This window comes from Manis pentadactyla, chromosome 5 (genome assembly GCF_030020395.1).
Source record: "Manis pentadactyla isolate mManPen7 chromosome 5, mManPen7.hap1, whole genome shotgun sequence".
Taxonomy (NCBI): domain Eukaryota; kingdom Metazoa; phylum Chordata; class Mammalia; order Pholidota; family Manidae; genus Manis; species Manis pentadactyla.
The window spans coordinates 56,880,740-56,907,510 of record NC_080023.1 but is presented as its reverse complement, the minus strand read 5'-3'; the positions used below and the strand labels follow the sequence as shown (position 1 = coordinate 56,907,510).

The 26,771-nt window shown below is 34.9% G+C and overlaps 1 protein-coding gene across 1 annotated transcript; it reads left to right on the top strand.

The window, feature by feature from the left end:
- The first annotated feature begins 3,649 nt into the window (after positions 1-3,649).
- LOC118928672 (UDP-glucuronosyltransferase 2B31-like) lies at positions 3,650-26,771 on the top strand. The gene is made up of 6 exons (XM_036918133.2): positions 3,650-4,421; positions 14,834-14,982; positions 21,340-21,471; positions 23,386-23,473; positions 23,932-24,151; positions 24,326-26,771. The coding sequence occupies exons 1-6, from the start codon at positions 3,698-3,700 to the stop codon at positions 24,603-24,605; spliced, it is 1,593 nt and encodes a 530-aa protein (XP_036774028.2). The 5' UTR covers positions 3,650-3,697; the 3' UTR covers positions 24,606-26,771.

Below are 26,771 nucleotides of genomic sequence, written 5' to 3'. Positions count from 1 at the left end.
GACAGCTACATGTCAGTGAATGAAATTGGATTCTTGTCTAACTCCATACACAAATGTAAATGTAAATTCAAAATGGATCAAAAACCTGAATATAAGCCATGAAAGCATAAAACTTTTAGAAGAAAACATAGACAAAAATGTCTTGAATATAAGCATGAGCAATTTTTCCTGAACACATCTCCTTGGGCAAGGGAATCAAAAGCAAAAATTAACAAATGGGACTATTCCAAACTAAATAGCTTCTCTACAGCAAAGGATACCACCAGCTGAACAAAAAGACATTCTATGGTATGGGAGAATATATTCATATATGACATATCTGATAAGGGTTAACATTCAAAATATATAGAACTCACATGCCTCCACAACCAAAAAGCAAATAACCCAATTAAAAAATGGGTGCAGGATATGAACAGACAATTCTCCAAAGAACAAATTTAGATAGTCAACAGGCACATGAAAAGATGCTCCACAACACTAATTATCAGGGAAATGCAAATTAAAACCACAATGAGATATCACCTCACACCAGTTAGGATGGCCATCATCCAAAAGACAAACATCAGTAAATATTGGTGAGGATGTGGAGAAAGGGGAATCCTCCTACACTTCTGATGGGAATGTAAAGTAGTTCAACCATTGTGGAAAGCAATATGGAGGTTCCTCAAAAAAATAGAAATACCATTTGAGCCAGGAATTCCAGTCCTAGGAATTTACCCAAAAAAAACAAGTTCTCAGATTCAGAAAGACACATGCAACCCTATGTTTATTGCAGCCCTATTTACAATAGCAAAGATACGGAAGGAACCTAAGTGTCTATCAGTAGATGAATGGATAAAGAAGATGTGGTACATATACACAATGGAATACTATTCAGCCATAAGAAAGAAACAAATCCTACTATTTGCAACAACATGGATGGAGGTAGAGGGTATTATGCTCAGTGTAATAAGCCATGCAGAGAAAGACAAGTACCAAATGATTTCACTTATTTGTGGAGTATAATAACAAAGCAAAACTGAAGGAGAAAAAACAGTATCATACACACGGATTCTAAGAAGGGCCTAGTGGTTAGGAAAGAGGAGTGGTATGGGAAGGTGGGTGGGGATGGAGGGAGAAGGGATTAAGGGGCAGTGTGATCTGGACATATAATACAACAGGGGCATGGGGAAAGCTGTGCAGCACAGAGAAGACACCTAGTGACTCTGTATCATATTACTATGCTGATGGACAGTGACTGCAACTGGGTGTGTGTGAGGGGGACTTAATATGGGTGAATATTGTAACTACAATATTTCTTATGTGAAAGCTGCATAACATTGTATATATATCAATGATATATTAATTTTTTTAAAAGGGTCATAAATAATAATAAAGTAGTATTCATCCCTGGGAAGAAAGGATGGTTCAATATTCCTAAATCAATAAATGTGATACACACCCTTAGCAGAATGAAGAATCAAAAGAAAATCATATGATCAACTTAATAGACTGAGAAAAAATCATTTGACAAAATTCGAAGTCCTTTCATAATAAAATTCTGAGTTAATTAGGTTTAGAAAACATGTAGTTCAGTAAAATTAAGTTTACAAAAGCAAGCACATACCTAACATCATATTCAAAGGTGAAAATTTGAAAAACCTTTCCTCTAGAATGAGGAACAAGTCATGCATGTCCACACATGCTATTTTCATTTAAGATGGTAGTAGAAATCCTAACCAGACAATTAGGTAAGAAAAGTCAATAAAAGCCATCCAAATTGGAAAGAAGAAGTAAAATCATCTCTTTTCAGGAAATATGAGATTATATAAAGAAAACCCTATGACTCCAACAAAAAATGTTAGAGCTAATAAATGGATTCCATACAGTTATGAAATACAAAAGCAATATACAAAATCAGTTTCATAAAACACATTACCAAAAAAAAATCTCGCACAATCTGCTTTAAATATGGGGAGAGGATCTGAATAGACATTTTTTCAAAGAAGACGTATAGATGGCCCAAATGGTACATGAAAAGATGTCCAGCATCACGGATCATTAGGGGAATGTAAATCAAAACCACAATGAGGTATTGTTGCATACCTGTTAGAATGGCTATTATAAAAAAGACAAGAAATAACAAGTGGTGGTGAGGATGTGGATAAAAGGGATCCCTTGTACACTGTTGGGAAAGCAAATTGGTGCAGGCACTATAGAAAACAGTATGGAGGTTCCTCAGAAAATTAAAAACAGAACTACGGTAAGACTTGGCAATTCCACCTCTGGATGTTTATATGAAGAAAACAAAAACACTAATTTGAAAAGATATATGATATGCACCCCCTTTTTCAATGCGGCATTACTTATAATATCCAAGATATGAAAGCACACCAAGAGTCCATTGATGCACTCACAAAGAAAATGTGGTGTGGATATACATATATATATATATATATATATATATAAAATGCAATATTATTCTGTCATAAAAAGGAAGGACATCTTGCCATTTATGACAATATGGTTGGACATTGAGGACATTATGCCCAGGAAATAATTCAGACAGAGAGGCACATACATTCTACGATTTCAATTAGTGTGGAATTTTAAATGATCTCATAAAAACAGAGAGTAGATTGGGGATTGCTAGAGGTGAGATAATGGGAGAAATGGATGAAGGTAGTGAAAGAACACAAGTGTCCAGTTTTAAGATGAATAAGTTCTACTGCTCAAATGTACATGATGGTGATTATAGTTAACAATAGTTTATTTTATACTAGAAAGTTGATATGAGTACATCTTAAAATTCACCATAAAAAGTGTTAACTAGGAGACAAGATGGGTGTGCTAACTGATCTTACTGTATAACAATTTCAAAATATGTATGTGAAAACAATCATCACATTGTTCACCTTAAATGTTCAATATATCAATTATGTATCAAAGTTTGAAAATAACTGTTTAAGTAATACATTCTGCTAAGTAAAGTAACCAGTCACAAAAAAGCATGCAATATATAAGTACATTTCTATGAAAGGTTCAGTTTAGGCAACACTATAAGGCAGAAAATAGATTAAAGGTTGGCCAGGGCTGGAGATGCAGAAAAAAAGGAGGGAGTTCCATCCACAGGGTAAGAGTTTCTTTTGGGAGTCATGAAAGTGCTCTAAAATTGCTTGTCATGGTGGTTGCACAATTCAGTGAAGATACTGTGACCTACTGAATTGTACACTTCTAGTTTAGCAGTTGTACACTTTGTGAATTACATGTCATCAAAGTTTATATAAACAAAGCAACGCAAATATCTCTTGAACCATGATTTCCAAGAAATTTTGATTCATCTGTATCCTAATTTATCTCTAGTTCTTGATTTAAGGAGACTACAGACACAATCACATTTCACTTGCCACCATTCTTGACACACTTCTAAAATATACTACATAAGACAGACCATTTGCATATTCAAGGTAATTGACTCCTAGCTAGATGGTGGCTATTATAGTAATAACACAAACATGAATCACATTCGTGTACAAGCAAGATCATCTACCATTTTTTGCTTTTTCCACTTTCCATCCAAATGCTCTGATCATATAATGTATTTACTTGGAGGTGGAGGAGTTATATATTAACTTCCTGATTGATTTTTCCCTGATATAAGCAGCAGCAATGGTACCAGGGGACAGAAATTTGAAGAGAGACGTTGTTCTCCACCAGGATGTCTATGAAATGGATTTCAGTTCCTCTGCTGCTACAGCTGGCTTGTTGCTTCAGCTCTGGGAGCTGCGGAAAGGTGCTGGTGTGGCCCACAGAATACAGCCACTGGATCAACATAAAGGCAATGCTGGATGAACTTGCCCAGAGAGGCCATGAAGTGGTTGTTCTGGCATCTTCAGCCTCCATTCTTGTTGATCCCACCAAATCATCTGCTATTAAATTTGAGATTTATCCTACATCTTTAACCAAGGTTGATTTTGAGAATCTATTGTGGCAATTAATCAGTAGATGGACATATGATCTTCCAAAACAGACATTTTGGACACATTTTTCACTAGTGGAAGAACTCATGTCAACGTTTGGTAACTCTATTGAAAAGCTCTGTAGAAATGTAGTCTTGAACAGAAAACTTATGATGAGGCTGCAAGAATCAAGGTTTGATGTTGTTCTTGCAGATGCCATTGGACCCTGCGGTGAGCTACTGGCTCAGCTACTTAACACACCTTTAGTGTACACGCTCCGCTTCTCTCCTGGCTATGAATTTGAAAAGTACAGTGGAGGACTTCCTTTACCTGCATCCTATGTACCTGTTGTTTTGTCAGAATTAAGTGATAAAATGACATTCATGGAGAGGGTGAAAAATATGATATATGTGCTTTATTTTGACTTTTGGTTCCAAACATTTAATAAGAAGAGGTGGAATCAGTTTTATAGTGAAACACTCGGTAAGTCATTTTTTTTAGTAGGTAATACGAAATTCCAACTTTCCTAGGGACTTGGAAGGTAAGTCTGTATAAATACAAAGTCAGGAGAATTTGTCTTTTATAATTAAAATGATGTTTCAATCTCACAAATATTATGGGAAGGCTTATATCATAGGTTATGTATGAACCTTGGCGTCCATTATTAGCACCGGACATTCCAGGAAGTCAAAACGCACAAATCAAAGCACTGAGAACTTCTCGAAGCAATTACGTACCATTCTTTGTTTGTATTAAGCTTTACTTTTTATTTTTTAAAATTTATCTAGGTATTTGATTATCCTTTTATTAAAAATGGGGTCAAAATTATTAACAATTGTATACTTTATTTTTTAGGGTAGTTTTGCGTTCACAGCAGTACTGAGTACATATTTTTCATATACCTCCTGTCCCAACACATGCATAGACTCTCCCATTATCAACATCTCCCACCAGAGGGGTACTATTGTTATGACTAATGTCTCTACATTGATACATTAGCATCCGAAGTGCACAGTTTACAATAGAGCTCATTCTTAGTGTTATGCATTCTATGGGTTTCCACAAATTTATAATGACATGTATCCACCACTATTATATCATACAGAGTAGTTTCACTGTCCTAGAAATCCTCTGTGCTGTGCTTATCTGACATATACATTTCACTATACATTTTCCATCTTTAAGAAGACACTAGAAATTTCACTAACAATCTTGATCAAAGTACACATGTAGATTGAGGAGTTATATTTTGCTAGCACCACTATTGCAGAGCACTGAAAATATTCTTTTACGTGTTCTTCCTCAATTTCTTTATTTAAAGATAAATTGTTTTGCCATATCAGCAGGATTCTTTCACAATGGAGAGGTATAATAGCTCTATCCCAGACTCAGAAACCTGTAATTTGAGGTTTCTAATTATTATGCATTCATTCATAAGTGCCTACAAATCATCTGTTTTAAAGGCCTAAAATCTTGGCAAAAGGTGGCCATATACATTATTAGTCTATATGTTTTGAAAATCGTCTCTCCATTAAATAAAAAATAATCCAAACTTAAGTTCTTATCTATTTCCATACTTTTTTCCACATTTTATTTTCAAATATATTTTTTTAATATACAAATTTTATTAAGCTCCTAACATGAACCAGTGTAGTCACAGGTACAAGGAACTGAGCCAGAGTTTCTTGGAAAAAACTTCACACTTTTCTTGGAAAATCTAGGATCAAGGAAATAGCTTGCCTAACTGTAGAAACTAGACTGAGTACTCTAGGGAAAGGTGTTTCCATGGGTGTGATGGGGTTAATTGACTGAGGAAATACAATTGTTTAAATTTGTATGCATTAGTTTTGTAGCTCATCGAGTAAACAAATGCTTGTTTAATTCTTTAGTGGCATGGAATTAATAATAATTTATGACTGTGAATGTACTGATGTACAATCTGTGATGAAAGTGCCTTACACTTTCTCTTTTGTGTGTGTGTGTGTGTGTGTGTGTATATATATATATATATATATATATATATACATCATACATATAAAATGCATAAATCTTTTATATTTCTATTCTATATATGTGTGTGTGATCAAGTCATATTTTTTGTTTGTCTTATTTTATTTATATATTTCATTTTTTATATTGGAGTGTGTATTATAAAATGCACAAATCTTAGTATACAGCTTGATGAATTTTGGCATGTGTATACATTCAGGTAACCATTGCCCAGACCAATATATCAAATAACCTCACTAATATTTTCCCTTCACGTATTTCAACCATGCTTGCCCCCACAACACTCACCCGAAGGGCAATCACCAGTTTGTTCTCTGCGCCCATGTGTCTATTTCTGTTTTGCTTATTAGTGCCCTTGTTTTGTTATTTATATTACACATGTAAGTGAAATCACGGGGTATTTTACTTTGACTTATTTCACTTAGCATAATACACTCCAGGTCCATCCATGTTGTTTCAAATGTTACAAACTTCATTTATTTTTTGTAGCCGAGTAGTATTGTACTGTGTATATGTGCCACATCTGTTTTATCCATTCATCTTTGATGGACATATAGGTTGCATCCATTTTTTGAAATGAACGTAGGAGTTTATGTATTTTTTAGGATTAGGGATTTTGTTTTCTTCAGATAAATTCCCAGAAGTATAATTGCTTGGTATTTCTATTTTTAGTTTTTTGACAAACTTCCATACCGCTTTTTATTGTGGTTGCAACACTTTGTAAACCCACCTGGAGTGAATGAGGATTCCTTTTAATTCACATCATTGAAAACACACCTTATTTCTTGTTGATATTAATCATTCTGGAATGAGGTGATATATCATTTTGGTTTAGATTTGCATTTCCCTGGTGATTAGTGATAAGCATTTTTTCATGTGTCTGTCAGCCATCTGTGTTTCTTCTTTGAGAAGGTGTCTATTCAGGTCCTCTGTCAATTTTTTAAAGAGACTATTTGTTTCTTTGGTGTTGAGTTGTATTAGTTCTGTATATATTATGGATATTAACCACTTTTTGCATATCGTGTGAAAATATATTCTCCCATACAGTAGCTTGCCTTTTCATTTTGTTGGTTTCCTTTGTTGTACAGAAACTTTTTAGTTTGATGTAGTCCCACTTGTTTATTTTTGCTATTGTTTTCCTTGCCTGGGGAGATGTACCCAGAAAAAACATTATTAGCACTGATGTTCAAGAAGTTACTACCTATGTTTTCTTCTAGGACACTTATGATTTCATGTCTTACATATGGGTCTTTAATCCATTTAGAGTTTATATTTGTATTATGTAAAACTGTAATCGTTTCATGATTTTGCATGTAGCTGTCCAGTTTTCCCAACACCATCTATTAATCCATTTAGAGTTTATATTTGTATTATGTAAAACTGTAATCATTTCATGATTTTGCATGTAGCTGTCCAGTTTTCCCAACACCATCTATTGAAGAGACTGTCTTTTCCCCATTGTAATATTCTTGCCTCCTTTATAATATTAGTTGACTATATAGGTGTGGATTTATTTCTGATTTCTTTTCCATGGGTCTATGATTCTATTCTTGTGACAGCAGAATATTGTTTTGATTATTGTGGCTTTGAAGTATAGTATGAAAGCAGAGCATATGATACCTGCAATTCTTTCTCAGTCTTTGCCTATTAGGAGTGTTTTGTGGTTCCATACAAATTTTAGGATTATTTGCTCTCGTTCTGTGACAAATAACATTGGTATTTTGATAGAATTGAACAGACTCTGTAGGTGGCTTAGGGAAGTGTCATTTTTTGTTTGTTTGTTTTGTAGGTATTGTTAGTTTTACTCATTATAGGTGTGGAAACGAAGGTACAGAGAGGTTAAATACATACCTCCAAGATTACATGGCTATCAGCAAGGCCATTATATGAACTGGCTCCACAGCCCTTTTTCTTTTTTACATATACAATTTTTTATTAAGGTATTTATATACACTCTTGTGAAGGTTTCACATGAAAAACAATGTTGTTACAAGATTTACCCATATTATCGAGATTGCCCTGTACCCCATTGCAGTCACTGTTCATCAGTGTAATGAGATGCCACAGAGTCACTACTTGTCTTCTCTGTGCTACACTGTCTTCCCTGTGACCCCCCCAAAACGATGTGTGCCAATCATACTATACCTCAATTCACTTCTCCCTACCTCCCTACCCCCAACTCTCCCCTTTTGTAACCACTAGTCCCTTCTTGAAGTCTGAGAGTCTGCTGCAATATTGTTCCTTCAGTTTTGCTTCATTGTTATACTCCACAAATGAGGGAAGTCATTTGGTACTTGTTTTACTCTTCCTGGCTTATTTCACTGAGGATAATACCCTCTAGCTCCATCCATGTTATTGTAAATAGTAGGATTTGTTTCTTTCTTATGGCTGAATAGTATTCCATTGTGTACATGTACCACATCTTCTTTGCCCATTCATCTTCCGATGGACACTTAGGTTACTTCCATATCTTTGCTACTGTAAATAGTGCTGCAGTAAACACAGGGGTGCATATGTCTTTTGGAATCTGAGAACTTGTTTTCTTTGGATAAAATCCTTGGAGTGGAATTCCTGGCTCAAATGGTATTTCAATTTTTAGTCTTTCGAGGAACCTCCATACTGCTTTCCACAATGGTTGAACTAGTTTACATTCCCACCAGCAGTAAAGGAGGGTTCCCCTTTCTCCACATCCGCTGCCAGCATTTGTTGTTCTTAGACTTTTCGATGCAGACCATCCTTACTGGTGTGAGGTGATATCTCATTGTGGTTTTAACTTGCATTGCCCTGATAATTAGTGATGTGGAGCATTTTTTTCATGTGCCTGTTGGCCATCTGAATTTATTCTTTGGAGAATTGTCTGTTCATATCCTCCATTCATTTTTTAATTGGGTTATTTGCTTTTTGGTTGTTAAGGAATGCAAATTCCTTTATATATTTTGGATGCCAACACCTTGTCAGATATGGCATTTACAAATATATTTTCCAATACATAAGGCTGTCTTTTAGTTCTGCTGATGGTGTCCTTCACTGTACAGAAGATTTTTAGTTTTATGTAGTCCCATTTGTTCATTTTTGCTTTTGTTTCCCTTGCTTGAAGAGATGTATTCAGGAAAAAGTTGCTCATGTTTCCATTCAGGAGATTTTTGCTTATGTTGTCTTTTAAGAGTTTTTTGGTTTCATGACTTACATTCAGATCTTTGATCCATTTCAAGTTTACTTTTGTGTATGGGGTTAGACAACAATCCACTTTCATTCACTTACATGTAGCTGTCCAGTTTTGCCAATACCAGGTGTTGAAGATGCTGTTATTTCTCCATTGTATGTCCATGGCTCCTTTATTGTATATTAATTGACCATACATGCTTGGGTTTATATCTGGGCTCTCTATTCTGTTCCATTGGTCTATGGGTCTATTCTTGTACCAGTAAGAAATCGTCTTAATTAGTGTGGCTTTGTAGTAGAGCTTAAAGATGAGGAACATAATCCCCCAGCTTTATTCTTCCTTCTCTGGGTTGCACTGGCTATTTGGGGTCTTTTGTGAGCCCTTATAAATTTTAGAACTATTTGCTCTAGTTCATTGAAGAACTCTGTTGGTATTTTGATAGAGATTGCATTGAGTCTGTAGATTGCTTTAGGCAGGATGGCCATTTTGACAATATTACTTCTTCATATCCATGAGCACAAGATGTATTTCCATTTATTGGTATCTTCTTTAATTTCTCTCATAAGTGTCTTATAGGTTTCAGAGTATAGGTCTTTCACTTCCTTGGTTAGGTTTATTCCTAGGTATTTTATTCTTTTTGATGTAATTGGAAATAAAATTGTTTTCCTGATTTCCTTTCTGCTAGTTCATCATTAGTGTATAGGAATGCAACAGATTTCTGTGTATTAATTTTGTATCTTGCAACTTTGCTGAATTCAAATATAAGAGCTAGTAGTTTTGGAGTGGATTCTTTAGGGATTTTTATGTACAATATCATGTCATCTGCAAACAGTGACAGTTTAACTTCTTTACCAATCTGGATGCCTTTTATTTCTTTGTGTTGCCTGATTGCCGTGGCTAGGACCTCCAGAACTCTGATGAATAAAAGTGCAGAGAGTGGGCATCCCTGTCTTGTTCTTGATCTTAAAGGAAAAGCTTTCAGCTTCTCACTGTTATGTATGATGTTGGCTGTGTATTTGTGGTATATGGCCTTTATTTTGTTGAGGTACTTGCCCTGAATACCCATTTTGTTGAGAGTTTTTATCATGAATGGATGTTGAATTTTGTTGAATGCTTTTTCAGCTCCTCTGGAGATGTTCATGTGGTTTTTGTCCTTCTTTTTGCTGATGTGGTGGATGATGTTGATGGATTTTTGAATGTATTACCATCCTTGTATCCTTGGAATAAATCCTACTTGATCATGATGGAAGATCTTTTCTTTTTGATATATTTTTTAATTCGGTTTGCTAATATTTTGTTGAGTATTTTTGCATCTATGTTCATCAGGGATATTGGTCTGTAATTTTCTTTTATTGTATTGTCTTTGCCTGTTTTTCATATTAGAGGTATGCTGGCCTCATAGAATGAGATTGGAAGTATTCCCTCCTCTTCTACTTTTTGGAAAAACTTTAAGGAGGTTAGGTATTACGTCTTTACTAAATGCTTGATAAAATTCAGCAGTGAAGCCATCTGGTCCAGGGATTTTGTTCTTAGATAATTTTTTGAATATCAATTCAATTTCGTTACTGGTAATTGGTCTGTTCAGATTTTCTGTTTCTTCCTTGGTCAGCCTTGGAATGTTGTATTTTTCTAGAAAGTTGTCCATTTCTTCTAGATTATCCAGTTTGTTTGCATATAATTTTTCATAGTATTCCCTAATAACTCTTTATATTTCTGTGGTGTCTGTAGTGATTTTTCATTTTTCATTTCTAATTCTGGTTATGTGTGTAGACTCTCGTTTTTTTCTTAATATGTCTGGCTAGGGATTTATCTATTTTGTTTATTTTCTCAGAGAACCAACTCCCACTTTCACTGATTCTTTCTATTGTTTTAATTGTGTTGATTTCATTTATCTCTGCTCTCATATTTATTATGTCCCTCCTCTTACTGAGTTTGGGCCTCATTTGTTCTTCTTTTCTAGTTTCATTAATTGTGAGTTCAGACTATTCATTTGTGATTGTTCTTTCCTGAGGTAGGCCTGTATTGCAATATACTTCCCTCTTAGCACAGCCTTTGCTGCATCCTACAGATTTTGCGATGTTGTATTATTGTTGTCATATCTCTCCATATATTGCTTGGTCTCTGTTTTTATTTGATCATTGATCCTTTCATTATTTAGGAGTGTGTCATTAAGCCTCCATGTTTTTGGGCGATTTTTAGTTTTCTTTGTGTAATTATTTCTAGTTTTATACCTCTGTGTCTGAGAAGCTGGTTGGTACAATTTCAATCTTTTTGAAGTTTTTGGCTCTTTTTGTGGCCTAGTATATGATCTATTCTTGAAAATGTTCCATGTGCACTTGAGAAGAATGTGTATCCTGTTGCTTTTGGGTGGAGGGTTCTGTAGATGTCTGTTAAGTCCAGTTGTTCTAATGTGTTGTTCAGTGCCTCTGTCTCCTTACTTACTTTATGTCTGGTTGATCTGTCCTTTGGAGTGAGTGCTGTGTGGAAGTCTCCTAAAATGAATGCATTGCATTCTCTTTCCCCCTTCAATTCTGTTAGTATTTGTTTTACATATGTAGGTGCTCCTGTTTTGGGAGCATAGATATTTATAACAGTCATATCCTCTTGCTGGACTGACCCCTTTATCATTATGTAATGTCCTTCTGTGTCTCTTGTAACTTTCTTTGTTTTGAAGTCTATTTTGTCTGACACAAGTACTGCAACTCCAGCTTTTTTCTCCCTATTAGTTTCATGAAATATCTTTTTCCATCCCTTCACTTTCAGTCTGTGTATGTCTTTGGGTTTGAGGTGAATCTCTTGTAGGCAGCATAAAGACAGGTCTTATTTTTTTTTTTTATTAATTCATTGACTCTATGTGTTTTGACTGGTGCATTCAGACGATTTACATTCAGGGTGATTATCGATAGGTATGTACTTATTGTTATTGCAGGCTTTAGGTTCATGGTTACAAAAGGCTCAAGAGTAACTTCCTTACTATTTGACAGTCTAATTTAACTCACTGAGTATGCTATTACAAACACAAATATAAAGGCTTTTTTTTCCCTCCTTTTTCTTCTTCCTCCATTCTTCACATATTAGGCATCATATTCTTTACTCTTTGTCTATCCCTTGACTGACTGTGGGGGCAGCTGAATTAATTTTGTTTCTGTTTGTGAATTAATTGTTCTACTTTTTTTACTGTGTTTTTATTCCTCTGGTGATAGCTATTTAGCCTTAGGATCACTTCCATCTATAACAGTCCCTCCAAAATACATTGTAGAGATGGTTTGTGGGAGGTAAATTCTCTCTGATTTTGCTTATATGGAAAGTGTTTCATCCTTCCTTCTAATTTAAATGATAAACTTTCTGAGTAGAGTATTCTTGGTTCAAGGCCCTTATGCTTCATAGCATAAAAAATATACCACTCCATTCTGGCCTGTAAGGTTCCTGTCAAGAAGTCTGATGATAGCCTGATGGGATTCCCTTTATATGTGATCTTTTTCCTCTCTCTGGATGCTTTTAACAGTCTATCCTTATCCTTGATCTTTGTCATTTTAATTATTATATGTCTTGATGTTGTCTTCCTTGGATCCCTTTTTGGGAGATCTATGTACCTCCATTGCCTGAGAGACTGTTAACTTACCTAGATTAGGGAAATTTTCTGCAATTACCTCCTCAAAGACACTTTCTATCACTTTTTCTCTCTCTTCTTCTGGTACACCTGTACTATGGATATTGTTCCATTTGGATCAGACTGTTCTTTTCTCCAGGTGTATGCAGACTGTCAAATAGTTCATGCAGTTCTCCTAATATTCTTTCATTCCTACAGATCTTTTCATCTCTGTGCCTCACCTTCTTTGTATTCTGTTTCTCTAATTTCTATTCCATTTAGCATCTCCTCCACTATATCTAATCTCCTTTTCGATCCCTCCATTGTATGTTCAATTTCTGACACAATGTTCCATAATGATTTAATCTCCATCCTGAATTCTTCCATGAGTTCTTGAATATTTTAATATTTTTCTGTACCTCCATGAGCAGGTTTATGATTTTTATTTTGAAATCTCTTTCAGGAAGATTGATGAGTTCAGTTTCACTTGATCCTTTTTCTGGTGTTTGTGGGATTTGGGGTTGAATCAGGTTCATTTGACATTTCATATTTGTATGTGGTGTCCTCTAGTGCCCAGAAACTACTCTCCTGAGCTGCTCAGCCCTTGGAGTGATGTCAATGTCAGAGGTTGTAGGGGAAAGGCGCTGCTGCTGAGGGGGAGGAAAGAGCTGTTTCCTGCTGCCTGGATGCTATGTCTGTCTCCACTGCAAGAACCAAGGAGCTGAGCACACAGGTGTAAGCCTCTATGCTTTGCATTTGTAGCCACCATAGGTGGGACTTCCATCAGGCTGTCCTGACGCCAGGGTAGGGGCTGTCAGTATGCAAGCCAGTGTTGTCTTGCTTGGAGGAAGGCACAACAGGCTGCATATTCTGTTTGGCACCTTGGTGCTGTGTAGCCAGCCAGGAGTATGGAGCGCTTGAAGATCATAATAGTTCCCAACCTGCTGGGCAGAGTGCACCAGGACAATTTTGTCCCCCGTCCTTTCTCCTGAGCAGTAAGCTCTGTGTAATCCCTGCCTCTCACTTTTAGGAAGTCTCTCAGACTTCCACCTTTCTTTTGTCCCAGAGAAGCTGGATGTGGATCTGTTTTCCTCAAGTAGCTAGAGTCTCAGTCTCTCTAGGTATTCTGCCTGCCTTAGCTTTCCAAGCTCACTAATCTCCAGAGCAACATGGAATGTAGATCCCTGCTGCCAGAGCAGATCTCTGGGGCTGTGTGTTCAGCAGTCTTAGATCTTCCCTCCCCACTCCATTTCTCTTCTTCCTACTGGTGAGCTGGGGTGGGAGAAGGGCTTGGGGCCCACTGGAACATGGCTTTGGTATGTTACCCTGTTCTGTGATGTCTGTTCTTTTCTCCAGGTGTATGCAGGCTGGTGCATCCTTCTTTCCTGTTGCCCTTTAAATATTAGTTGTATTAATTATATTTGTGTATTGTACATGGTTTTTGGAGGAGGCCTCTGTCTCACCTCTCATGCCACCATGTTTTGGAACTATGGCTATTTTAACCACAATTATTCTTCTTATCCATGAGCATGGAATAAGTTTCTATACATTTGTGTCTTCAATTTATTTCATCAGCGTCATAGTTTTCAGGGTATAGATTTTCACCTCCTTGATTAAATTAATTTTAATCAAAGGATTTTATTTTTTTTGATATAATTGGAAATGGGAATGATTTCTTAACTTCTCTTTCAATTAGTTCATTATTTATGTATAGAAACACCAAATATTTCTGTATATTGATTTTTCTGAATACATTTATTAATTCTAGTAGTTTTTTGGTGGAGTCTTTAGGGTTTTCAATATATAGGATCATGTCCTCTGCAAATAATGACAATTGTACTTTTTCCATACCAGTATGTATGCATTTTATTTATTTTTCTTATCTGATTACTATGGATAAAACCTCCAGGGCAATGTTGAATAAAAGTGCTGAGCATGGGCATACTTGTCTTGGTCCTGATCTTGGAAGAAAAGATTTCAGCTATTTGCCATTAAGTATTATGTTAGCTGAAACCGCAGATATTTTTTAACATTTTTGGCTACATTATTGCAAATGTTTTTCAGTAAATTCCCTAGTTTAGCCATATTACATGCTCTCATTTTCTTTACATTTTGTTTGCTTTATCCTTTCAGGAAGACCAACTACACTTTCTGAGTTAATGGGGAAAGCTGATATGTGGCTCATTCGAACCTATTGGGACTTTGACTACCCTCACCCACTCTTACCCAATTTTCAGTATGTTGGAGGCCTCCACTGCAAACCAGCTAAACCTCTGCCTAAGGTACCTGATTCTTTTTTCCCTTTTTTGTTGTATTTGCTTTGAGGAATTTCACCAATATTCTGGCTTAAAAGAAAAACCACTCCTCAACAATATGAAGATGTTTCCCAACACTATTTGAAGACAAATCTAACATTTATTTTCTCTCATTCTAGTATTTAAACAATTCATCATTTGTGACCCCAGAGTCTGACATCCTACAGCATTAAAGGCATTGCTTAGCCTATTGAAGCAGGTATTTTCTACTATAAACCATGTCTGGAAAATATCTCTATAAAGATTTATCCCTTGGGGTACATGGATTTCATCATCATAGCTGACTGATAAAATGAATACAGGGAAAATGTAACTTCATGTATAATAAGAACCATTAATTCTGAGTATTATATAAACACCAAATAATTTCTACCCCTCATATCTGTAAACCATCATAGTATAAAATTTCAAAAGTTTCTGTTAGCATATGGGATGATACTCCTTAAGGAGGAAAGCAATAATCTACTATTTTGAATTGATACAGCTTTAAATCATAATTTTTTAAAAAGCATCTTTTATTAAATTATTTTATGATCTCTTCAATATTCTGTTTGTTTGGCAGCAAGAGAAAGTGAAGATCTTATTCAATGACTAATCCAATACTGATTTTGACACAAAGTGTTTAGTTATATGTGGTAGTTTACACAATACCTAAGGCCTGAGGTAAAATTAGCAAAAGTTCTGTTCAATCTAACCCTACTGGATTCTTTTTCAGCTTTATTGAAGTATAATTGACATATAAAATTATATAAGATATATAATGTGTACATTCTGGTGATTTAATATACATATGCACTGTAAAGTAATACCCCTTATGTAGCTAATTAACACATCTGTCACCTCATCTGTTTATCTTTTTTTATGTATGTGTGGGAACATATAAGTTCTACTGCAAGCAATTTTCAATTATACCATAAAGTGATATCAAACTATCATCACCAGGTTATACATTATATCCTTAGACCTTATTTACATTGTAGAGGAAAGTTTATGATCCATCAATCTCTTCCTATTTCCTCTACACCCAGTTCCAAACAAACACTTTTCTTCTCTCTTTTGCCATGAGTCTTTTTTCTGTGAAGATGACATATATAAGTAATAGTGAGCAGTATTTGCCTTTGTCTGGCATACTCAACTTAGCATAATGCCTTCAAGGTCCATCCATGTTGTTATCAATGCCATGATTTCTCTCTTTCTCATGGCTGAATAATATTCCTCTGTGTGTGTGTGTGTGTGTGTGCATGTGTGTGCATGCACATGTGAATCACATCACATATTCTTAATCCATTAATCCATTTACAGATATTTAGGATGTTATTACTTATCCACTGGCTGTTTTGATAATGTTTCAATAAACATGAGAGTTCATATATCACTTTTATATCCTATTTTCATTCTCTTTGGATACCCAGAACTGGGATTACTGGATAATATGATAATTTCTATTTTAATTTTTGAGGAATCTCTATGTTGTTTTCCATAGTTGGTGCACCAATTTGCATTTCCACCAATAGTGCACTGGGATTTCCTTTTCTCTACATCCTCACCAAATTTGTTATCTCATCTCTTTTTGATGATAGGCATTCTGACAAGTGTGAAGTGATTTGTCTGGTTTTGAATTTCATTTCCCTGATGATTAGATAACCTTGCATCCCATTTCATGTACTTGCTATCCATTGTATGCCCTCTTTGGAAAATGTTTATTCAGTTCCTCTGCCTACTTTTACATCTGGATCATTTGGTGTTATTCCTATGAGTCCTGTGGGTTTTATATATATTTTGAGTATTAACTCTCTATCAGATGTATGATTTCCAAATATTTCCTCCCTTCTGTAAGTTGTCTTTCCTATGCAGAAGGTTTTAGCTTAAGATAGTCCCACCTGTTAGTTTAGCTTTCACTGCCTGTGGTTATCCAAAAATTAATCACCAAGGCCAATATTAAGGATATTTTACTTTCTGATAGCTCATTGTTAGTGCATAAATTCAATGGAATTTTTATATTGATTTTGCATCCTGGAACTTTACTGAATTTGTTTTAGTTAATTCTAATAGATTTTGGTAGAGTCTTTAGGGTTTTCTATATATATAATATCATGTTGTTTGTAAATAGACACCATTTTGCTTGTTCCTTTCCAATTTGGGTGACTTTTATTTCTTTTTCTTGCCTTGCCTAATTGCTCTGGCTTGGGCTCCCAGTTGTAATGTTGAATAAAAGTGGTAATAGTAGCATCCTCGCCTTGTTTCTGATCTTATAAGAACATCTTTCAGCTTCTTAACATTGATTGTGGTGTTGGGTGTGGGCTTGTCATACACGGACTTTATTATGATGAGTTAGGTTTCCTCTAAACCCAGGTTGTTCAGAGTTTTCATACTGAATGGATGTTGAATATTTTTCAAATGCTTTTTTGGTATCTATTGAGACAATCATGTGTTTTTATCCTTGATTCTATTAATGTAGTATATCACATTTGTTGATATATTTACCCTGAACCATTCCTTGCATCCGTGGAATAAATCCCACTTAGTCAAGATGCATAATCCTTTTACCACCTCTTGTATTTTTTAGAAAAGCTTTGGATAGGATTGGTACTAATTCTTATTTAAATATTTAGTAGAATTCACCCATGAAGCTATCTGGCTCTGGCCTTTTCTTTGTTGGAAGATTCTTTTTATTACTGACTCAGTCGCGAGACTCAGTCACATGACTAGTCTATTCCCATTTCTATTTCTCTATGATACAGTGTAGGTTGTAAATTTCTAAGAATTTATCCATTTCACTAACTTGTCAAATTTGTCGGTATACAACTGCTCTCATATGGCTTTAATTCATTGTATTTGTACAGTATCAGTTGTGATATCTTATCTCTAATTTCAAAATTGATTTATTTCATTCCTCTCCCTTTATTTTCTAGTATATCTAGGTAAAGGTTTGTCTATTTTGTTTATGTTTTCAAAATAAGAGGATTTAGTTCCAACAATATTTTCTATTGAATTTTCAGTCTCTCTGTCATTTGTGATATTTGTTATTTCCTTCCTTCTAACTTTGTGCTTGGTCTGTTCTTTTTATAGTTCCTTGAATATAAAGTTAGGTTATTTATTTGAGATCTTTCCTTTTTCTTATTGTAAGTGTTTATCACTGTGAACATTCCTCTTAGAATTCCCTTTGCATCCTCCCATAAATTTTGCTATGTTGTATTTTCATTTTCACTTGACTCATGATATTTCTTTATTTCCCTTTATTTTTTTACCAATCGGTTGTTCAGTAGTATGTTGTTTGGTCTCCACATATTTGCAATTTTTCAGTTTTGTTATTATAATTTATTTCTAGTTTTACTTTATTGCAATCAGAAAAGATACTTGGTATGATTCCAATATTCTTAAATTTATTAAGACTTATCTTATGAACTAACTTATAATCTATCCTTGAGAATGTTCCATGTGTGCTTGTGGAGAATAGGTATTCTGATTAGGTTAGATACAATGTTCTGTAAATATCTATCAAGTACTTCTTCTCTAATGTAGCTAAAGACTAATGCTTCCATGTTGATTTTCTGTCTAAATGATCTATCCTTTGTTTAAAGTGGGTATTAAGTCCCTAATATGATTGTATTACTATCTATCTCTATTCAGGTCTGTTACTATTTGCTTTCTATTTAGGTGCCCCTGTGTGAGGTGTGTAAACATTTGCAAATGTAATACCTCTTGTAAGATTTACCCTTTTATCATTATATATGTGAATATCTTTGTCTTTTGTGGCCATTCTCATACTAAAGAATATTTTGCTGATACAAGTATAGTTACTTCTGGTTTCTTTTCATTTCCATTTTAATGAAATACATTTTCCCATTCCTTCACTTTGAGTCTGTCTGTGTTCTTAGCACTAAAATGAGTCTCTTCAAAGCAGCACATAGTTGGGTGGATTTTTATTTTTTTTAGTCATTCAGTCATTCTGCATATTTTAAGTCCATTTACATTTAAAGTAATTATTGACAGGTATGTCATTTTTTTCCAGTCTTCTGCTATTTTGTTATTTCTTTCCTCCTTCTATTGCTCTCCTCCTTTGTAATTTGATGTTTTCCTAGGAGTATACATAAGTTCCTTTCTCTTTGTCTTTTGTGTATCTGTATCTACTATAATTTCTTGCTCTGTAAGTGCCATGAGGCTTACATAAAACATCTTGTATTTATAGTAGTTTATTTTAAGCTGATAATGACTAATTTTGAAAGGCATACTAAAACTCTGCATTTTACTCTCCTCCACACACATTTTATGTTTTTGGTGTTACAATTTATATTATTTTGTTATTGTATCCATTAACAATTTATTGTAATTATATTTATTTTTAATATTTTTGTCTTTTAATTTTCATTGTAGAGTTATAAGTGAATGCACCACCATTACATTAGAGAATTCTGAATTTAACTATTTACCTTTACCAGTGAGGTTCACACTTTCATAATTTTTCCTCTTACTAACTAACATCCTTTCATTTCAGCTTGAAGAACTACTTTTAACATTTCTTGTGAGACTGTGCTGATGAACTCCTTCAGCTTTTGCTTGTCTGAAGTCCTCTTTCTTTCTCATTCAATTAGGAAAGACAACTTTACTGGGCAGAGCATTCTTCACTGGCAATTTTTTTCTTCTAGTACTTCAAATCTATCATGCCAGTCTCATTTAGGCTGAAAAGTTTCAGCTGAAAAATCTTCTGATAGTTTTATGGTGGTTCCCTTGTATATAGCAAGTTGTTTTCTCTCCTGCTTTCAAGATTTTCTCCTTATCCTTAACTTTTGAGAGAAATTTCCTGCCTGACACCTCAATCATTATGATAGCTCCAATTTATCTCAAGTGTGAGTTCCAACTAAAATATGCATGGGAGGTGCTAACATGTTAGGGTGTTTATAACTGACAATAACTCTGGCATTAACATTGTGATCACAAAATTATATATTTAAGCGGTGCAGTGTGAAGCACTGTGCAGGGAATAGCACATTCTAGTGGGACATCAATTTTACAGATTTCACTATAAAAAAGGTCATACATAACAAAGGTACAAATATGATCACTCAAATATTTACCTATACACACACACACAAATATGTAAAGGTATTATAAATAAGAATTTTAGGCTATCTTGTGGAAATGGAAAACTATAAAAGACTCCTTATTACTAGTAATTATTAACCTCCAGCAATTAAATGATTTAGGGGAAGTGTTTGGGAAATTCTAGTGAAGTATAATGTTAGAATTATAGAACTGAAAGAAAACTATATTGTTTTCACAATCATAATGCTTAGTGCTTATAGTCAGAGAAATAAAATACTAATGGATAAAGTAAAATAATTAACCAATTTGGAATAAACAAGATCCTGCTATGTGGCTTCTTTCCAGAGTCTACATTTATATTAGTAATTAATAATACTATAAATGAAGAGTCTTGGTATAATACTAATAGCATTACCTTCTCAATACAGTGTACTAGTTCTGTTTCATTTCTTACTTATATAAGCACACATGCCTTGCAAAAATATATATAATAAAGAAAATCAACTTCATATTACATATGTCTTTCCAAATAAACTGAAGGGTTAGTCTGTTTTAAAAAAAAGGTACTGAAAACAGAAGTAAGGTTCCTCAAAAAATTTAAACTACAATTACTATTTAGTCTAACAGATCCATAATATTGTATGCATCTGAAATAATTAAAATCAGGATCTCAATCAGGTACTTGCACACCCATTTTATGGCAGCACTATTCACAGGAGCCAACAAGAAGAAGCAACCCAAGTGTCCACTGACAGATGGAGCAGTAAGAAAAATATGGTATTTACACACAGTGGGATTTCACTCAACCATAAAATATAAGGAAATTCCATGATTTGACATGGAAGAGCTTGAAGACATCATGCTGAGGGAAATGGGCCACTCAAAGAAAGACAAATCTGCATGATTCTACCTACATGAGGCATCCACACACTGCTCAAATTCATAAAAAGAGAGATTAGAATGATGGTTTCAAGGGATGGTGTAGGATAAAATTGAGAATTTTACATAATGATATAGAGTCCTAGTTTTGCAAAATGAAAAAGTTCTGGACATTGGTTGCCCAACAATGTCATTGCACATACTACTGAACTGTATATTTAGGAATAGTTAGCATGGTAAGTATCATGTCATGTGTATTTTACCAGAATTAAAAATAAAGGGTAACACTCTAAAAATTCCTGATTATACTTGATTTCAACCTTTAGTTTTTTGTAACAATCCTTTCAGTAGTGTTTGCTATAATGTTGCTTTTTTGGGATGGAACACATGTTTTCTACACAGGAAATGGAACAGTTTGTCCAGAGCTCTGGAGAAAATGGTATTGTGGTGTTTACTCTGGGGTCAATGGTCAGCAACATGTCAGAAGAGCGAGCCAATGTGATTGCGTCAGCCCTTGCCCAGATTCCACAAAAGGTTAGATAAAGGGTCTTAATAGTGTGCAACTACCTAATGAGTCTGTTCAACTCCGTAAAGGGCCTACTTACAGAAATTTCCTGCATGACACCTAACCATTATGATAGCTCCAATATATCTCAGGTATGATTTCCAACTGACAGATTCATGACAGGTGCTAAAGTAGTGCTGAGGGTGTTTTTGACAATAACTTTTACATTAACACTGTGTTCACTAAAAATATATATTTCAGAGTTGTGGTGTGAAGTTTTGCTACTATAATGGTATTGGAGGCAGGTACGGATACCACCGAATTCTATTCTATCGATTTTCTCTTTTCCCTGTAGGATTCCTGAGGGTTGTGTGCACACTACAGATGTACCCAGAAAGGTGTTAAATCTTAGCAGTGACATTAATCACAAAATGATAAAGTCTGAAAGGCGTCATGCAGTTTAGGTTTGCCAGGTCATCCCGGCCTCTCTTATTTCCCCTAAATTTTGGAATAGGCCTGTTCAGTGTGCTTTTCAGGGTCCTATTCAGGAAAGGATGGCCAGGGCTCACCAAGTGGCATTAGGTAACCATCCAGCCACAATGATTTAGGAAAGGAAAACTGACATGTCCTGATGGACTGGGCCCTATACAGAGTGAATGGAGAAGGTAAACGAGAAGGAGAGAAGTAGGTCCACGCTCAAGGTGACCCCATGCTTAATAACATGTGGCCCTGGAAAGGACTCTGCTTTAACCTATCAGAGTAACATCCCATTCGAAGAAGAACAGAATATATGAAGGAGCCAACCAGAAGCAAGCTTAACATGGGAAAGTTTCAGATGTCCCCTCTCCGTAAAACACAGTAGTATATGGTTTCTGATGTATAGACTATGCCTGCTCTATTGGGGGTATTTGTGAACTACTTTGTATTTTCCTAACTAAAATAGCTTTTCCTTATCACTTACACAATGTTCGGCTGATAATATGACAGATATGTATTATCACTGTAAATTATAATTCGGTGTATGAGGATCACTGTGGAACTCCAAAATCAGAATCTGTTTTGGCACGGGGCATGGAAATTGCCTGGCTGTAGGTCCCATATTCATCAGTGTTGTCCATGCTTTGTACTACATCACTGAGGTGTGAACAGTCAGTTGAATGAACTTTAGCATTATCACAACTTTCGATTTTTTTGCAACAGCTATACTCTTCTTCATGATGTACTGACAGGCTCTTCTCTCTACATTTGAAGAATTTCCGCACCTAGAAATAGTAATGATACAATGGATTCGTGTGAATAATCAACTCTTTAAATTTTTCTTGCAAGTAGTACCTAACAATCGTAATCTAGAAGCTAGATGCACTTACTAAGGAGAAATTATTTATATTAGTAAATTATTGATGAACAGATTTATTTATTTCTCATAAGCATTAGATGGCATAGATTAGACTTCCTGTGAATCAGAAAATGTAAAACTAATAAAACAACTTATGGATCAAGCAGATATAAGTAATTCTCTTCAATATGTAACACTTAAAACGTGGTTAGTGTTACATTGGAAGATAATAGCAATTACAATAAAAAGATAAAACAAAATAAATGTATACATCTTAGTAATTTCCTACTTTTCTACACTAGAATTATAATGACTACCTAAAAATATCTTAAATACTTCATCATTGATAATCTCAGTTTCCTAACCTCTATGAGGGATACATCATGATTGCATTGATAACCTGACTGAATATCAAATAAATATACAATATGTGGGTATTCCTATTATATCAGGGTTTTATATTCTCATTTTTAACATCTCTTCTCCTTATCACTTATGGGTCTCTGGAACGGGTTTAACTAAATTATCTCTTACTTTCTTTAGAATTCCCTCATGCTATAACTGCAGAGTGCCTCATAGAATATAGTTATTTTCTTTACCCTAACAGGTTCTATGGAGATTTGATGGCAAAACACCAGATACCTTAGGGCAGAATACTCGGCTATATAAGTGGATCCCCCAGAATGACCTACTCGGTAAGAATTGAAAAAAACACTGAAATGAGAGTAACTCCAGCTGGTGATAACAGTTCACCAGGGAACAAATTTACTGAGCATTAATTATTAAAAAACACAAAAACAAAACTTAACTTCCTTATATTAATTTTGCGGTCCTGGGGGAAAAGGATAAGCTATAACAGTTGTCATTTTATTATCTAGTCTCATTAATTATACTGTCTCCTTATGGTCATAACCACACTGCCTTTATTTCAGGTGTAATTATTTCTCTTGGAGAATTTTTCAATAGTTACTTGGATCTTTGCTCTGACTCCTAGTTCTCCCACTTTGTGTCTATCCTTTCCCCTTCTATGTGGGAATTTAGGGCCATCTGTGATCTAGAACACACTGCCTCTTTCAGCCCCTTCTATTTTCCAAGTCTCATTTTATCTCTAAGATTCATAATTACTGATGTGCTGAAATTCACCTAATCCTAGGTCATCCAAAGACCAAGGCCTTCATAACTCATGGTGGAACCAACGGCATCTACGAGGCAATCTACCACGGGATCCCGATGGTGGGCATTCCTTTGTTTGCAGATCAACCTGATAACATCGCTCACTTGGAGGTCAAGGGAGCAGCTGTCAGGCTGGATTTGGGGACACTGTCTAGTACAGATTTGCTCAGTGCATTGAAGAGAGTCATTAATGACCCTCTGTGAGTATCCCAATTTATGAAGACCCAATTTGGAAGTGTACTGCTTCTTCTGAAACTTTATAACACTTTTTAAAAATCATTTATAGGGTATATTTCGGAGACCTTTCATAGGAATGATATGCTTGGGCAAGTGAACTTCTTTTCCATGTTGCTATCTTTGTATTTCCCCTGCAGATATAAAGAGAATGCTATGAAATTATCAAGAATTCATCATGACCAGCCAATGAAACCTCTCGACCGAGCGGTCTTCTGGATCGAGTTTGTCATGCGCCACAAAGGAGCCAGGCACCTGCGGCCAGCCTCCCACGACCTCACCTGGTTCCAGTACCACTCCCTGGATGTGATTGGGTTCCTGCTGGCCTGTGTGGCCCCTGCTCTATTTGTCATCACAAAATGTTGTCTGTTTTGTAGCCGGAAGTTTGCTAAAACAGGAATGAAAGATAAAAGGGAGTAGTTGTTTCAGAGGCCTGAAGCTGGGAGGACTCACAGATGGGCCCCTTCCAGTTAATTCCAGTGAGAAGTTGTGATGTAAGTTTTCCTTCCTCCTGTGAAAAAACGACTTTTCTCAACTAAGATTCTCAGATAAAATCTGTTTTCAGGGAATTTACTATACCTGTTTAAGAGTTAGAAATATATCATGCCAAGATAGAAAAACCACCATGAAGTCAAATAAAACTGTTTTTCTAATTTAAAAGCTATACCAACAAAATTCAACTTAAGTGTGTTTCCAACTATGCGCATGGACAGAAAAGCCTTAAATAGGCTACTCACAATGTCAGTATTATTGTACAAAAACTCAGAATATTTTAATTTCTTTTTGTTACAGAATTTTAGGGTTTTATCTTTTGCTAAGGAAACTGTTCAATAATTGGAATTCAATAATTGATCAGTTTTACTGTGCATCTAGCCTCACCATCACTCATTAACTAGAAACATGGCAGGCTGTATGCCTTCATCTAGTTTAAAGCACTTCCCAGTGGAGGGTTTGTGAAATTAGAAGTAGAACAACCGTTTCCTGCTTCCTATTATAAAATGAGCTATGTGAAAGTCTTTGATTTCATGATCTAATTCTCCTTTCCCCATGATCTTTAAAAATATTCACTTGGTTGCTTTCTCACATTCAGCCTCAGATAATGGATGAAAGTTCTCAGAAGTAGATTAATAAACCTGCACGTTAAAGGGACTTCATGAATTTTCATTCTTTCCAAATGTACATGATCATATATACATCTGCTTCTTTTGAAACAAGATACATCATCACTTAGCTACTTATAGATATGGTGTAAAGTTCAGGGTGTTTGTTGAAGTTTGAAATAATAACTGTAATTCTATTTAGCCAAACTCAGGGGAGCCTGTCTCATGCTTTTGTCTCCTCTCAGGAGCCCAAGGCCCCATTCCTCCCACAGCTCTTATATGTGAACATTAAGTCCTTTGTCACGACAGAATATAATCATCATTTTATTTAAACCCAGGCACATTATAACTGACATAATCAGTAACAATAAGAAGAATACAAAAATCATGTTAATTATATGGAGTATTGTCAAATCAAAGGAATCTAAAGGCCCTCCTAAAAACCGCACATGAAGGACTCACTTTATGATCAAAGTGTTCCAGTCAGGAGAAGCACACCTCCCTGCTGGTCAAGAAGACACAATCCAAGTCTTACAACAAACATTCTCTAGCCTAAGGCATGAATTTATTATTTTTTAACTTAAAACTTGGATACTTAGGGAATCACAGGAGAAATTTACCACATAATTTTCTATACAAATTCTCGATAATTGACCATAGAACTAATAGAGTGCCATAATAGATAATATTGTTTAATCATGCATATACACTCAAATAATTTTCCTCAAATCGGTCATGCAGCACATGTAACAGGAGAGCGATTGTTATTCATTGTATAGTGAGAAATACTTCAAATCTCTGATGAAAAGTCAAACAACCAAGTATGAAAATACATGAAGGATATGAACAGGAAATTCACATAAGCAAAATAGCTAACAACATATATAAAAGATGACAAAGGTCACTGGTGCTTTGGGAAGTCAAATATAAGTAAAAAAATAATTTTTCTACAGATGACTTGCCAAGCAAATATCTGGTACAATTCTTTTTGAGGAATGATAATATGGAAAAGCCCTTTTAAATAAAATTTAAACATACTGTTTGACATCGCAATACTACATACAGAAATCTATCACATAGAAATACTTTCACATGTTCATAATTATATTCAGAATGTTCTTGCTAGCACTTACATGGCTATCAGGGAACACACTTATCTACAACACATGTATAAATTTTATAGCCTTTGGAAAAAAAAGATTACAGGCAATTGTTGCATAGTATCCATGTCATATTCTTAAGAACAAATTCCAGAAATTAAAAAATAATCATGGTACTTTTCTTTTGGAAATAAAAGTAAATATGTATCTGTAAATTTGTATGACCATGGAAGAAAATATCTGGAAAAACCCATGGATTTTCCATTGATGAGATTTTAATGTCTTATTCCACATAATTGATTATTTGAACTTTTGCAATAAGTTGTCATTTATTAATAATGTGGTTTAAAAAAAATAACTAGTGAAATAAACATATGAATTCAAGA

What these genes read in the sequence shown, in the direction of transcription:
- LOC118928672 (XM_036918133.2), top strand. Translation starts at nt 3,698, where the DNA reads ATGTCTATGAAATGGATTTCAGTTCCTCTGCTGCTACAGCTGGCTTGT. An exon ending in GTTTTATAGTGAAACACTCG is followed by an intron (nt 4,422 to 14,833) that starts GTAAGTCATTTT and finishes TTATCCTTTCAG; the next exon opens with GAAGACCAACTACACTTTCT. An exon ending in CCCCCAGAATGACCTACTCG is followed by an intron (nt 23,474 to 23,931) that starts GTAAGAATTGAA and finishes ACCTAATCCTAG; the next exon opens with GTCATCCAAAGACCAAGGCC.